Raw genomic sequence first — 12,048 nt, 5'->3', positions numbered from 1 at the left:
TTAATATGTTTTCTTTGTATTTAATTTTTGACAGTTTGATTAATATGTGTCTTGGCGTGTTTCTCCTTGATTTTATCCTGTATGGTACTCTCTGTGCTTCCTGGACTTGATTAATTATTTCCTTTCCCGTATTAGGGAAGTTTTCAACTATAATCTCTTCAAATATTTTCTCAGACCCTTTCTTTTTCTCTTCTTCTTCTGGAACCCCTATAATTTGAATGTTGGTGCATGTAATGTTGTCCCAGAGGTCTCTGAGACTGTCCTCAGTTCTTTTCATTCTTTTTTCTTTATTCTGCTCTGCAGTAGTTATTTCCACTATTTTATCTTCCAGGTCACTTATCCGTTCTTCTGCCTCAGTTATTCTGCTGTTGATCCCTTCTAGAGTATTTTTAATTTCATTTGTTGTGTTGTTCATCATTGCTTGTTTCATCTTTAGTTCTTGTAAGTCCTTATTAAATGTTTCTTGCATTTTCTCTATTCTATTTCCAAGATTTTGGATCATCTTTACTATCATTATTCTGAATTCTTTTTCAGGTAGACAGCCTATTTCCTCTTCATTTGTTAGGTCTGGTGGGTTTTTATCTTGCTCCTTCATCTGCTGTGTGTTTTTCTGTCTTCTCATTTTGCTTATCTTACTGTGTTTGGGGTCTCCTTTTTGCAGGCTGCAGGTTTGTAGTTCCCGTTGTTTTTGGTGTCTGTCCCCAGTGGCTAAAGTTGGTTCAGTGGGTTGTGTAGGTTTCCTGGTGGAGGGGACTAGTGCCTGTGTTCTGGTGAATGAGGCTGGATCTTGTCTTTCTGGTGGGCAGGTCCACGTCTGGTAGTGTGTTTTGGGGTTTCTGTGGACTTATTATGATCTTAGGCAGCCTCTTTGCTAATGGATGGTGTTGTGTTCCTGTCTTGCTAGTTGTTTGGCATAAGATGTCCAGCACTGTAGCTTGCTGGTCGTTGAGTGAAGCTGGGTGTTGGTGTTGAGATGGAGATCTCTGGGAGATTTTCGCCATTTGATATTATGTGGAGCTGGGAGGTCTCTTATGGACCAGTGTCCTGAAGTTGGCTCTCCCACCTCAGAGGCACAGCACTGACTCCTGGCTGCAGCACCAAGTGCCTTTACCCTAAAAAGAGCTGGAGAAGCATTGGTGGTTCTTCTCCAAAGGAAGGTACCCTCTGAATGTTTGGGAGATGAAGAAAGGAAGATGTTTGTTCTTTTTCATATGGTCTCATCCTCCAAATCACCTTTGGAATCAAACTTAAAAACTTTTGAAAATTGTTATACTATATATTAAGTAAAATGAATATTCTTGTGCAAATTTAAAATGAGTATTACAAAATCAGAACTTATTTCTCATTCTTTTTGGAAAGTGGTGTGTTATGCATAACTTAAGGATTTTTCTTTTGTACTTATGATCAAGCTCAAAGTGAATATGAGGGAACAAAAGTAAATATGAGCAAAACTACATATTCTTTAGTAAAATGAAAATGATTTTTTTTTCAGGTTAAACTGCAGAACAACATATCATATCAGATGGCAGACATACATCATTTAAAGGGTAAGAAACTTAATTACAGATTAAAGATAAAGGTCACTAAATGTCTAAAATCCTGAAGAATTAAGAAATCCTCAAGTTAAACAGCTAAATGAAATAGAATTTTTGAACAAATCTCCTCTGATTGCAAAACATTTATCCTTTTGTCTTAAGATATATTGAAAAATTTTTAATGTTGCTTTATATATAATAAGTGCAAGTTAATATTTGAGGTCTGCATTTTAATCTTGTGCTGTAGACAGAGTTCATGCAGTGAAATGTTAGAAGAATCCTCAAAGAAAATTGAGGTGTAACTTCGGAGACTGTCAGATTTCTAGGGAAAAGATTAGGGATGATTCCTCTGTTCTGTGTCCAGTCTGCTAAAATAATCCATTCCGATCTAGGGATGCGTTGGAAAAATCCTCCAAACTTAATGTTTTAGATACCCCAGGATCAAAGAAACCTGCAACAAAAACTGGGAAGAAACCTGGAGACAGATTTGATAGATAGGTAGGTAGGTAGATAGATAAAAAGAAAGTAAGAAGACAGATTTTTTTTCACTTAGATGAAGTGATAGGAGATGACTAAAGCTCTTATGAAAAATAATAGGTAAAGAGAACAAGCTCTATCACCTGCTTACATTACTTCACACTGTCACTGGCCTTTGGAGTTTGGGGTCTGAGGACTATCCCGCTTTTCCCTCATACCTTTTGATTACAACCCTATATATTTTAAAACTTTGCATGCAGTGACTCTGAGTTTATATATGTGGGTAATACTTGCTCTCTAATTTCATAACTATATCTTTATAACCATTTTAAACCTATTTAGATAGAATTAGGTAATATATACATATATTTTTCAAATTTATTTATATTTATTTATTTATTTATTGGCTGCGTTGGGTCTTTGTTGCTGCATGTGGGCTTTCTCTAGTTGCCATGAGCTGGGGCTACTCTTCATTGCAGTGTGTGGGCTTCTCATTGCAGTGGCTTCTCTTGTTGTGGAGCACGGGCTCTAGGCACGTGGACTTCAGTAGTTGCAGCACACAGGCTCAGTAGTTAACAGCATGCGGGCCCTAGAGTTCACGGGCTTCAGTAGTTGGGGCACACGAGATCAGTAGTTTTGGCTTGCGGGCTCTAGAGCACAGGCTCAGTAGTTGTGGCGCACGGGCTTAGTTGCTCCGCGGCATGTGGGATCTTCCCAGACCAAGGATTGAACCTGTGCCCCCTGCATTGGCAGGCAGCTTCTTAACCACTGCACCACCAGGGAAATCCCAGGTAATATATTTTCAAACATCCTCTTGAAGAAGTCAACCTAAGTTGACTTTGTAATTTATGTAAGTTTTGCTTCTCACCTAGCAAATCCATTAGGAAATATCATTTGTGTGTTATAACCCAGACATAGGAATTATTAATTTTTTACTATCTATGATTTAGAGCAGCTTTGATTTTCTGTTAAAAATTTACTTTCTGGTTGGCCACAATAATTGTTGTTGCATTTGTGTCCATATTCTACTCTTTTTGACTCACAGGAGTGCACAGGATGACACAGAAGATGGCACACTGTCAGTGCTGCTTCCAGCTTGCAATTTTTACAAATGATTTTGCTTGTCATCAAAGTATATTTCTTATTAAATAGTAATAGATCAGTTGAATAGGAAGTCCTATGGGTTTTGCTAGTACATGTCAGAGAAAATGACAGCCTATGTTACTGAGTAAAAATCTTTATTTTGCTGTATGTGTTGAAGTAGATCTTGAGATGTTTTGAAATTTTGATGATAATCTTTAGCAGAGAAAAAAGCTTTGATTTGAACTCATACCATGCAACTTTTGGTTTTAGTGCAGTTACTGAAGCTTGGATGCTTGAGATTGAATTTCATTAATGTGACTTTTGCACCCTGGGAACTCTTTCTGCTGAAACAAACTTCTTGACAAGTTGACAGTAAAATCCGTATTTGACTGTTTTCATTGACATTAATGTCGGATATAATGGAATTAATACACATCAAGATCCTAAAAAAAATCTTTTAATATTTTCTTGGAAATAAGAGGATTAGGGTTGGTTTTTAATGCCTGAGAAAGTAAATTAGCATTCTACTATACACTGATTTATTTTGAATAGTTTACCTTATTTTTATTCCTATTACTGAAAGAAAATTTGCAATAAAAAATTTCCAGAAGTAAATTTTTTTTTTTGGCTTTAAAAGATCATCCTAGAAGTTAAATTGAGAGATTATGGCCATATCTTTCTATAGCATACCATGATATTACTGTCAGAGCTAGACTACCCTGCACAATCAACCTTGGACCTGATCTCATATTAAGTTACTCTGGGGACTTTCCTGGTGTTGCAGTGGTTAAGAGTCCCCCTGCCAATTCAGGGGACACAGGTTTGATCCCTGGTCCGGGAAGATCCCACATGCTGCGGAGCAACTAAGCCCATGCACCACAACTACTGAGCCTGCGCTCTAGAGCCCACGAGCCACAACTACTGAGCCCACGTGCCACAACTACTGAAGCCTGCAAGCCTAGCACCCGTGCTCCGCAACAAGAGAAGCAACCACAATGAGAAGCCTGTGCGCTGCAATGAAGAGTAGCCCCCCCACTTGCGGCAACTAGAGAAAGCCCGCGTGCAGCAACGAAGACCCAACGCAGCCAAAAATTAAAAAAAAAAAAAGTTACTCTGAGCATCCTGCTGTGGTGACCTAGAGCAGCCACACTAGACACAGAGTATCTTTGGGTTTAAAATGAAGAAAACACATGGCAATCAGTTGAAAGTAAAATTGTGATATAGGAAAATTTTGTCTTTAGTTTTGCTTTCTGATCTGTTTACTCCCCTTGCCCCCATTTTTTTGGCCACGGCACGTGGCTTGCGGGATCTCAATTTCCCAACCAGGGATTGAACCCTTGCCACTGCAGTGAAAGCACCGAATCCTAACCACTATACCACCAGAGAACTCTACTTGTCCCCTTTCAAGTCTTTATTTTGGCCCACTCAAAGCATCAATCTGCTGCATGCTTTATAATCCTTTCCCTGTATTCAAATAGGTTAGAATCTGATATTTTACATGGACTGGAACTCACTCATACTGATGTTCTATTTTTCTGTCAATTGAATTTTAAGCCTTTTATCTCCATTTAAAAATGAAAACTTTATTTCCTGATAAAGGTATTTCAAATATTGTTAGTGAGAAACTTTGTGGGGAGGCAGAGAAGCCATCCCAAATCTTAAAATCATACTAAGCCTCAGGTTCATTCTGAAGGTAAACTTAGCTGCTTCAGTTAGTTTACTGTGTAGGAAAAAGAAGCCTGAATGAGTCCTGACCACCAGTTGAGGTCCATTCCCTAGTAGCTACTAGGTAGTGCTGATTTGATTTTTCTTTTCTTTTTTTTTTAATTGTAGTAACTTTCAATTCTAAAATATTTCCTTCTTGAGTACAGTTTCAGGGAACTGGCTAACACTGTCTGTAAACTACAAGGCTTTTTGTCACTGCCTCCTGCTGGGATCTCATTGTTTCTGTAGACTCAGCATCCATAGCTGAGGCCAGAGTTCTGCTACCTCTAGCCCTCTGTTTCTTAATAAATGGGACCAGGGATCAGGTAACAAGCTGAATATGTTATTCAGGGATACCTGACCTCAGATTTGTTACTTTTATCTAGGGTGGGAGTAATGTGAAAAACTACAGAAATCAACCGTGTTTATATATTGGAGAATTAATAGAGTAAGAAGAGAAATTTAAAATGTGACTTGACTAAACTCATAGACACAGAGAGTAGAATGGTGGCTACCGTTCTACAGGGAGGTGGCTGGGAGGTGTGTGGGGAAAATGAGATGTTGGTCAAAGGGTACAAACTGTTATAAGATGAATAAGTTTTGGTGATCTATATACAGAATGGTGATTATAGTTAACAAGACTGTATTATATACTTGAAAGTTGCTAAGACAGTAGATCTTAAATGTTATCACCACAAAAAAGTGGTAATTATGTGAGATGGTGGACATGTTGGCTAATGCTATGATGGTAATCATTTCACAATACGTGAGTGAATCAAATCAACATGTTGTACACCTTGAACTTACACAATGTTATATCTCAATTAAAATAAAAGTAATAGGGCTTCCCTGGTGGCGCAGTGGTTAAGAATCCGCCTGCCAATGCAGGGGACACGGGTTTGAGCCCCGGTCTGGGAAGATCCCACATGCCGCAGAGCAACTAAGCCCATGCACCACAACTACTGAGCCTGTGCTCTAGGGCCCGTGTGCCACAACTACTGAGCCCACATGACACAGCTACTGAAGCTCATGTGCCTAGAGCCCATGCTCCGCAACAAGAGACGCCACTGCAGTGAGAAGCCCGTGCACCGCAACAAAGAGTAGCTCCCACTCGCCACAACTAGAGAAAGACCACGTGCAGCAACAAAGACCCAACACAGCCATAAATAAATAAATTTTTAAAAATAAAATTTAAAAATAATAATAAAAATGTGGCTTGAATAGGCAAGCATATTTACTACCTATAAGCACTTTATGTAAATCATTTACTTTTCATATTTGATTATTAATACTATACAATAGCTGTTATTATGCATATTGTTAAACTTTATATACTTCAGCAAATGTTCATGTGACTTTAACATTTTTACTTTTTGTCATCACCATAGTTATGATTCCACAATAAAATTTAGAAAGTAGAGAAAAAAATATGCTCAGAATCCCACCACTAAGTGTAATCACTGGTAGCATTTTGATGTATTTTTATTCTCATCTGTTTTACATGGATATATTTTATATTATAAATATATGTTTATATCTTTTTATAAAGATATAATATCTTTATAAGATATTATAAAGATATTATAAGATAATGTCTTTATAAAGATATATCTTTTTATAAAGATATATATCTTTTTATAAAGATTTATATTATAAATATATGTTTATATCTTTTTAAAAACTTACATCACAAGCATTTTTTGAGTGCCTTTAAAGTAACAAGATTATTTCTGTAAGCCCTCTATGAAAAGTAGATGTTATGTTATAGTTATAATATTGTACATTATGGTTAGATATTATACTTTAATCTTAATAAGTCATTATTGCTTATACAGAATAGACCTCTGTTCCCATTTATAAAAATTAAAACTTTCTTTACTACTTTTGCTTAACTTCTAAGGCTGTTGGCTAATTTTTTAATCCTCTATCCAAGAAACTGACATTTCTCTTTTCTGGCTGAATTTCTTTTATTTGTAGGGTTAGATAAAGAGGGAGTGACTAGAAAATGTGGGGCCAGTGATGATGGATTAAAGGTTCCCAAAGGGGATCTGGTCCAGCTTTTAATTTACTATCCAGTTTGAAATTTCATGTTATTCATTACAGCTAAAACTTAGCTGTAGTCTGGAGGTTATAAGCTTTGAAAATGGAATTTTGGTATATGTGGATCTAAACCTCAGTAGCAGAACTAGAAATGAGATCTAAAATGATTGGTACCTAATTTGGGAATCAAGTATGATTTAGAATGAATTGAATTCTGTACCCATGGCCAATACACCTAAAAAATATGATTTTTTCCCTACTTTTATAGAGCAGTAAGGTTTAGAGAGATAGTTAGTTCTTTTTGTACTATTTCTACAACTTAGCATATTGTCTACATAATGTGAAAAGATGTATATATTTTTAATATTTCTGATTTATGTGAAACCACTGAGGCTATCTTGTTTTATTGCCCATGCATGTGTATGAAAGGCAATTAAATGTGGTACTAATTATATAAATTTAACTTCCTGTATATAATTTTTGAAAATCCCATACCTTCTCAATGGGAAGCAGTAAAGTAAACTTCATTCCTTTGATTTTTACCTTCTGTGGATAGAGCAACTCGCTGAGCTTCGTCAGGAGTTTCTTCGACAAGAAGACCAGCTCCAGGACTATAGGAAGAACAGTACTTACCTCGTGAAGAGGTTAGAATATGAGAGGTAAGATGCTACATGCAACAGATATTTATGAATCTTGAATATTTGTCCAACTTTCAATTCATTTCTTCCTTTCTGGCTTTTGTTTTTCTTCTCTTCTTTCATTTTACTAGGTCTTTTAAGTTCCTTTTCTGTTATCTTTCTATGCCTCTTTGAAATCACTCTTTTATTTTGATATGTTGAACAACATGAAAATATCTCTTACAAGGCATGTTGAATCTACCCATGTAGTAGAGTTCATTGTGAGACAGAAAATCTTTCAAGGTCTGAGTTTTATTGAATGGGCTGTGGCAAAGACTGAAAGAAGATTCTGTGGTTCTTTTTGAGGGTCAATCCAGAAGATAAAGCTGGCAGTGGAAGATATCCCCAGAATAGCTGAGGGACTAAGCACCAGCTGCTTCTCCTGTTCTGCACTTCAGTCCCTTTGTTTACACCTCTGCACTGTTGGTGATGAGGTTGGGAAGCCTCTTAGGGGCCTTTCTAGAATTACTCTTTAAAAGGGCTTATTGTGTATTAAATCAGTTTTACAGTTAAAGGTATTTTTGGGTCTACACACCAAAAATTAGAAAGATTCACTGTATTTTAAACTGTTTATCCATTTCTGACTTCTTACTCTTGTAGGTTATCAATATGCATCTACTTACATATATGTATTTTAATCTAATAATATTCAGTAATTTTACATATATCTTTAGGATTAAAGAAATATTATTCCAGCATGTTAGTGTACCAAAGCTTGTTTAATCTCTCCCAACTGCTGGACCATTGTAGGAGTTTTCCTTTTCTCACTGTTATGACTATCAACTATAAAAATCTTTGTGCAAAAAGCATTTTCTCCCTCTTACATTATTTCACTGGTTATATTCTCAAATATAGAACTTCTGAGGTAGAATGTTTTATTGATCTTGTTGCTCTTATCACATATATGAAAGATTGCTTTGTAAAATGACTATACTTATTTATAATGTAAATGTTTCCCTGTAGCCCCACCAACATTGGCTTTTATATTTCTAACTTAATTTTGCTAGTATAGTAATAAGATAGTACTATATATACATATAAGAAGTTTAATTTGCATTTTAAATGGTGGAAGATAACATTTTTCTGTGTATGTATTCTTTGTTTCTTTTTGCATGAATGATCTATTTGTATTCTTTGACTACTCCGTGCAGTGGAAATTCACAATCTTTATGTGTTTTGTTCCTTTACGTTTTCTCTTGCTGGTTGCATTCTCTCTTCTTTGTTAGTTTCTTCCATTGTTGCTCTTCTTATGGTTTAGGATTTTATTATTGCGTTGAAAGTACTAACTATTTGATGAATCATCTGCTGCCACTCCTTATCAACTCTTATAATTCTAGCTTTTCTTATCTATTACTATATATTGGTCTTACAGTTTTCTCTTCTAAAATGTTTTTCTCTTCTATGATTGAAGTTGACTTTGACAGTTGTTTCTTTATAAATGCAACTTATAAAAATAAATTTTCATCTTTCTAATTTCTGTTTTTTAATTAGTTTTATCAATATTTTTATCCTCTGTTAAAGGTTCAAATATTGTAAGAATTTTGGCTGTGAGCTATTTTTATGTCTGCTCATTGTCCTTCCCTACCCACTCCCCTGCTAACTGAATGCTTTATCCTTATAAATGTATGTTTTCAACTTCTAGACATCTTTGAGAATCAATCCAAAATAATAGTCTAAAAGAATGACTTGTAATTTAGTTTTCAGTGTGGACAACAGATCAAGGAATTAAGAGCACAGCATGAAGAAAATATTAAAAAGTTAGCAGACCAGTTTTTGCAGGAACAAAAGGTAAATTTTAAAAATACTTAAAATATGTTTTGTTATAAATCTTAAAATTTAAAAGTTAAAATTTGTATTTTTGTTATAAAACATTATATTTTTAAGTATTTTAGCCTGCCTAATTCTAAAAGTGACTTGCAGTGGCTTTACTGCTGAGTAAATTAGACATTTACAAAAGTATAACCTCAACTCTTAAAACTAATTTTGAGCTAAATATCTTTTACCTGACTTTTAAAAATAATTTTTGCTATTTATTTCTTAGGTTGTAAAGTGGATGATCATTTTACTTGAAAATCAACTATTTGCTATTTTATGCTTTTGAGAAATAGAAAAAAATTGAGAAAAATTTTCCTTAATTATCAGTCTTTGTTATTCTGAATTCCTTTCTTAAAACACAGAAATGAAACACTAGCCACTATTTTGATTCATATTTTGGGGGTGGCAAATTCTTTTAGTTCATACAATTCCAGTTGATATATATTATGAAAGTCCTGCTAGAAATGGAGGGAATTTGTCTGAAGTTTACTAGTCATTAGGACATTCATTTTTTTATACACTATAATCTAATCTGACTAGCTGTGGTTTGTATAAAGTCTTGTGATTTAGAGTTAAGAGAGATTGAATAGTGAAAAGTATTTTTCTTGGTCTTTGGCAGCATCTCACCTAAAGGACTAGAAGCTAAGGAAACCAGGTTTTCATTCTTTGCTCTTTCACTATTTTGCAGCATGATATTGAGGGCATCATTTTTTTTAATCTATAAAGTGGAATGGCTGCTGCCTATCTGCAGTCTTCCTTGAAGAGACATGGGGATAGATTGCTGGAAGATGGCAGGCCTGAGTGAGCTACCTAGGTGGCATTGAGGGCAGCCAGAAGGTATTATTGAGACACTGGATGGTTAGAGGAGCATAGTAGAACACGGAAGGAAGGGAACAAGAGGCTTGCTGTTGCAATTGTGTTATTACAAGCCCAGTATATAAATAATGGGATGAATTTGCTCTCTTCTCTTCTCCCAAGAAGCACGTATATAAGCTTTTTCCTTTTTCCTGCCAAGTGTAGTTCTCCCTTTCTGCTCTTCTATATTAGGCTATTTTTACATTATTAATTAGCTAATATCTACTCCAGCTCTTCTTTGCACTTATCCTGCCATAAATGGAGCAAGGTGGGGAGGAATGGAGATGCTTAAGAGCATTTCTCCTTTGTAGGGTGACATACCAGCTGCCTAATCTACTCCTCATCCTCATTCTCTGTTCTTCGACTACTATAACTAGTTGATTCTGTGAAATTTGAGTTGTTTCTCGTAGGAACAAATCCATTGTAAGCTATATGAAACAAGCATAAGCTGTATTGAGGGATTTTTTTTTTTTTTAACTAAGTACATTCCTGTCTTGGAAATTACTCTGGGGAGGGGGTCAGCAAACTAAGTCCAACCTCCTGCCTGTTTTTAACTGCCCATCAGCAAAAAACGGTCATTACATTGAAAAATGGTTAAAAAGTCAAAAGAATATTTTATGACATGGGAAAGTTGTAAGAAATTCAAATCTTAGTGTCTACAAATACAATTTTATTATAACACAGCCACACTCATTTGTTTATTGCTTTCATGCTACAAAGATAAATGGTTATAAACCAGAGGAGACTAAGAAGACCTGAGTACTTAAATGCAATGTAGTAAAAAATTAAATAAATAAATAAATTAAATTAAATAAATGCAGTGTAGTATCCTGGATTGGATCCTGGAACAGAAGAAGGTCTTAATGGAAAAAGTGGTGAAGTCTAAGTAAAGTCTGGAGTTTAGTTAATAATGTACTAATGTTGGTTTCTTAGTTTTGCAAATGTGCTGTGCTATTGTGATGTTAATATTAAGGGAAATTGGGAGGTGGGTAATTACTTTTCTGTAAATCTAAATTATTTCAGAGTAAGAAGTTTATTTAAAAAACAATTAGGGGGACTTCCCTGGTGGCGCAGTGGTTAAGAATCCGCCTGTCAGTGCAGGGGACATGGGTTCGAGCCCTGGTCTGGGAAGATCCCATATGCCGCAGACCAACTAAGCCCGTGTGCCACAGCTACTGAGTCTGCACTCTAGAGCCAGCGAGCCACAACTACTGAGCCCACGTGCCACAACTACTGAAGCCCACGCATCTAGAGCCTGCGCTCCGCAACAAGAGAAGCCACCGTAGTGAGAAGCCCACGCACCGCAACGAAGAGTAGCCCCCACTCTCCGCAACTAGAGAAAAGCCCTCACGCAGCAACAAAGACCCAACACAGCCAAAAATAAAAAAACAAATAAATTTATTAAAAAACAAAAAAACAATTAAGTGGCCCCCTTACCAAATCAACAGTACTGCATTTAGGAAGCCATCTTATTTTGTTAATAGTATTTAATATTGTCCATTCACGTAAAGGTATTGCTGTTAATAATACATCAAAGGGACAACATCTTTATTAACTGTTTTAAATGGAGAAGTATTTTTGACCACTAGTTTGTTGACTTTTAAATTTTGTTTATTATTGTTTGTTTTATCCACATCAAAAAGCAGTGGAATATTATGGAAGTAGCCTTATGATGTAGCATTATAGCAAAAATGCACAGAGATGCAGGATGGCTGCTCAGGTTGTACCTCAACGATTTTCTCACCTTTGGCCTTCATACTGACATGTTCAGAAATTTCAACTTATCGTTTCACTCATCAGCAATTAAGCTCTCAGAATTGGCTATCGCTTACCAAGTTCCCAAAAACTGTGGGAGTGAGAAA

General features: G+C 35.8%; 1 protein-coding gene across 3 annotated transcripts in view; it reads left to right on the top strand.

The window, feature by feature from the left end:
- The window catches only part of GOLM2 (golgi membrane protein 2), a 111,727-nt gene that overhangs the window by 43,232 nt on the left and 56,447 nt on the right, over positions 1 to 12,048 (top strand). For all 3 annotated transcript variants that reach the window (XM_089907288.1, XM_089907287.1, XM_089907289.1), the window contains exons 2-4: positions 1,493 to 1,547; positions 7,396 to 7,498; positions 9,214 to 9,304. In XM_089907288.1, coding sequence (XP_089763414.1) covers positions 1,493 to 1,547; positions 7,396 to 7,498; positions 9,214 to 9,304 — 249 coding nt within the window. The remainder of the gene's footprint in view (positions 1 to 1,492; positions 1,548 to 7,395; positions 7,499 to 9,213; positions 9,305 to 12,048) is intronic.

This window comes from Delphinapterus leucas, chromosome 2, assembly GCF_059928025.1.
Source record: "Delphinapterus leucas isolate spDelLeu-1000000601 "Yukka" chromosome 2, BTC_Dleu_Yukka2, whole genome shotgun sequence".
Taxonomy (NCBI): Eukaryota; Metazoa; Chordata; class Mammalia; order Artiodactyla; family Monodontidae; genus Delphinapterus; species Delphinapterus leucas.
The sequence above is the reverse complement of the archived record's forward strand: the minus strand, read 5'-3'. Positions and strand labels throughout refer to the sequence as shown.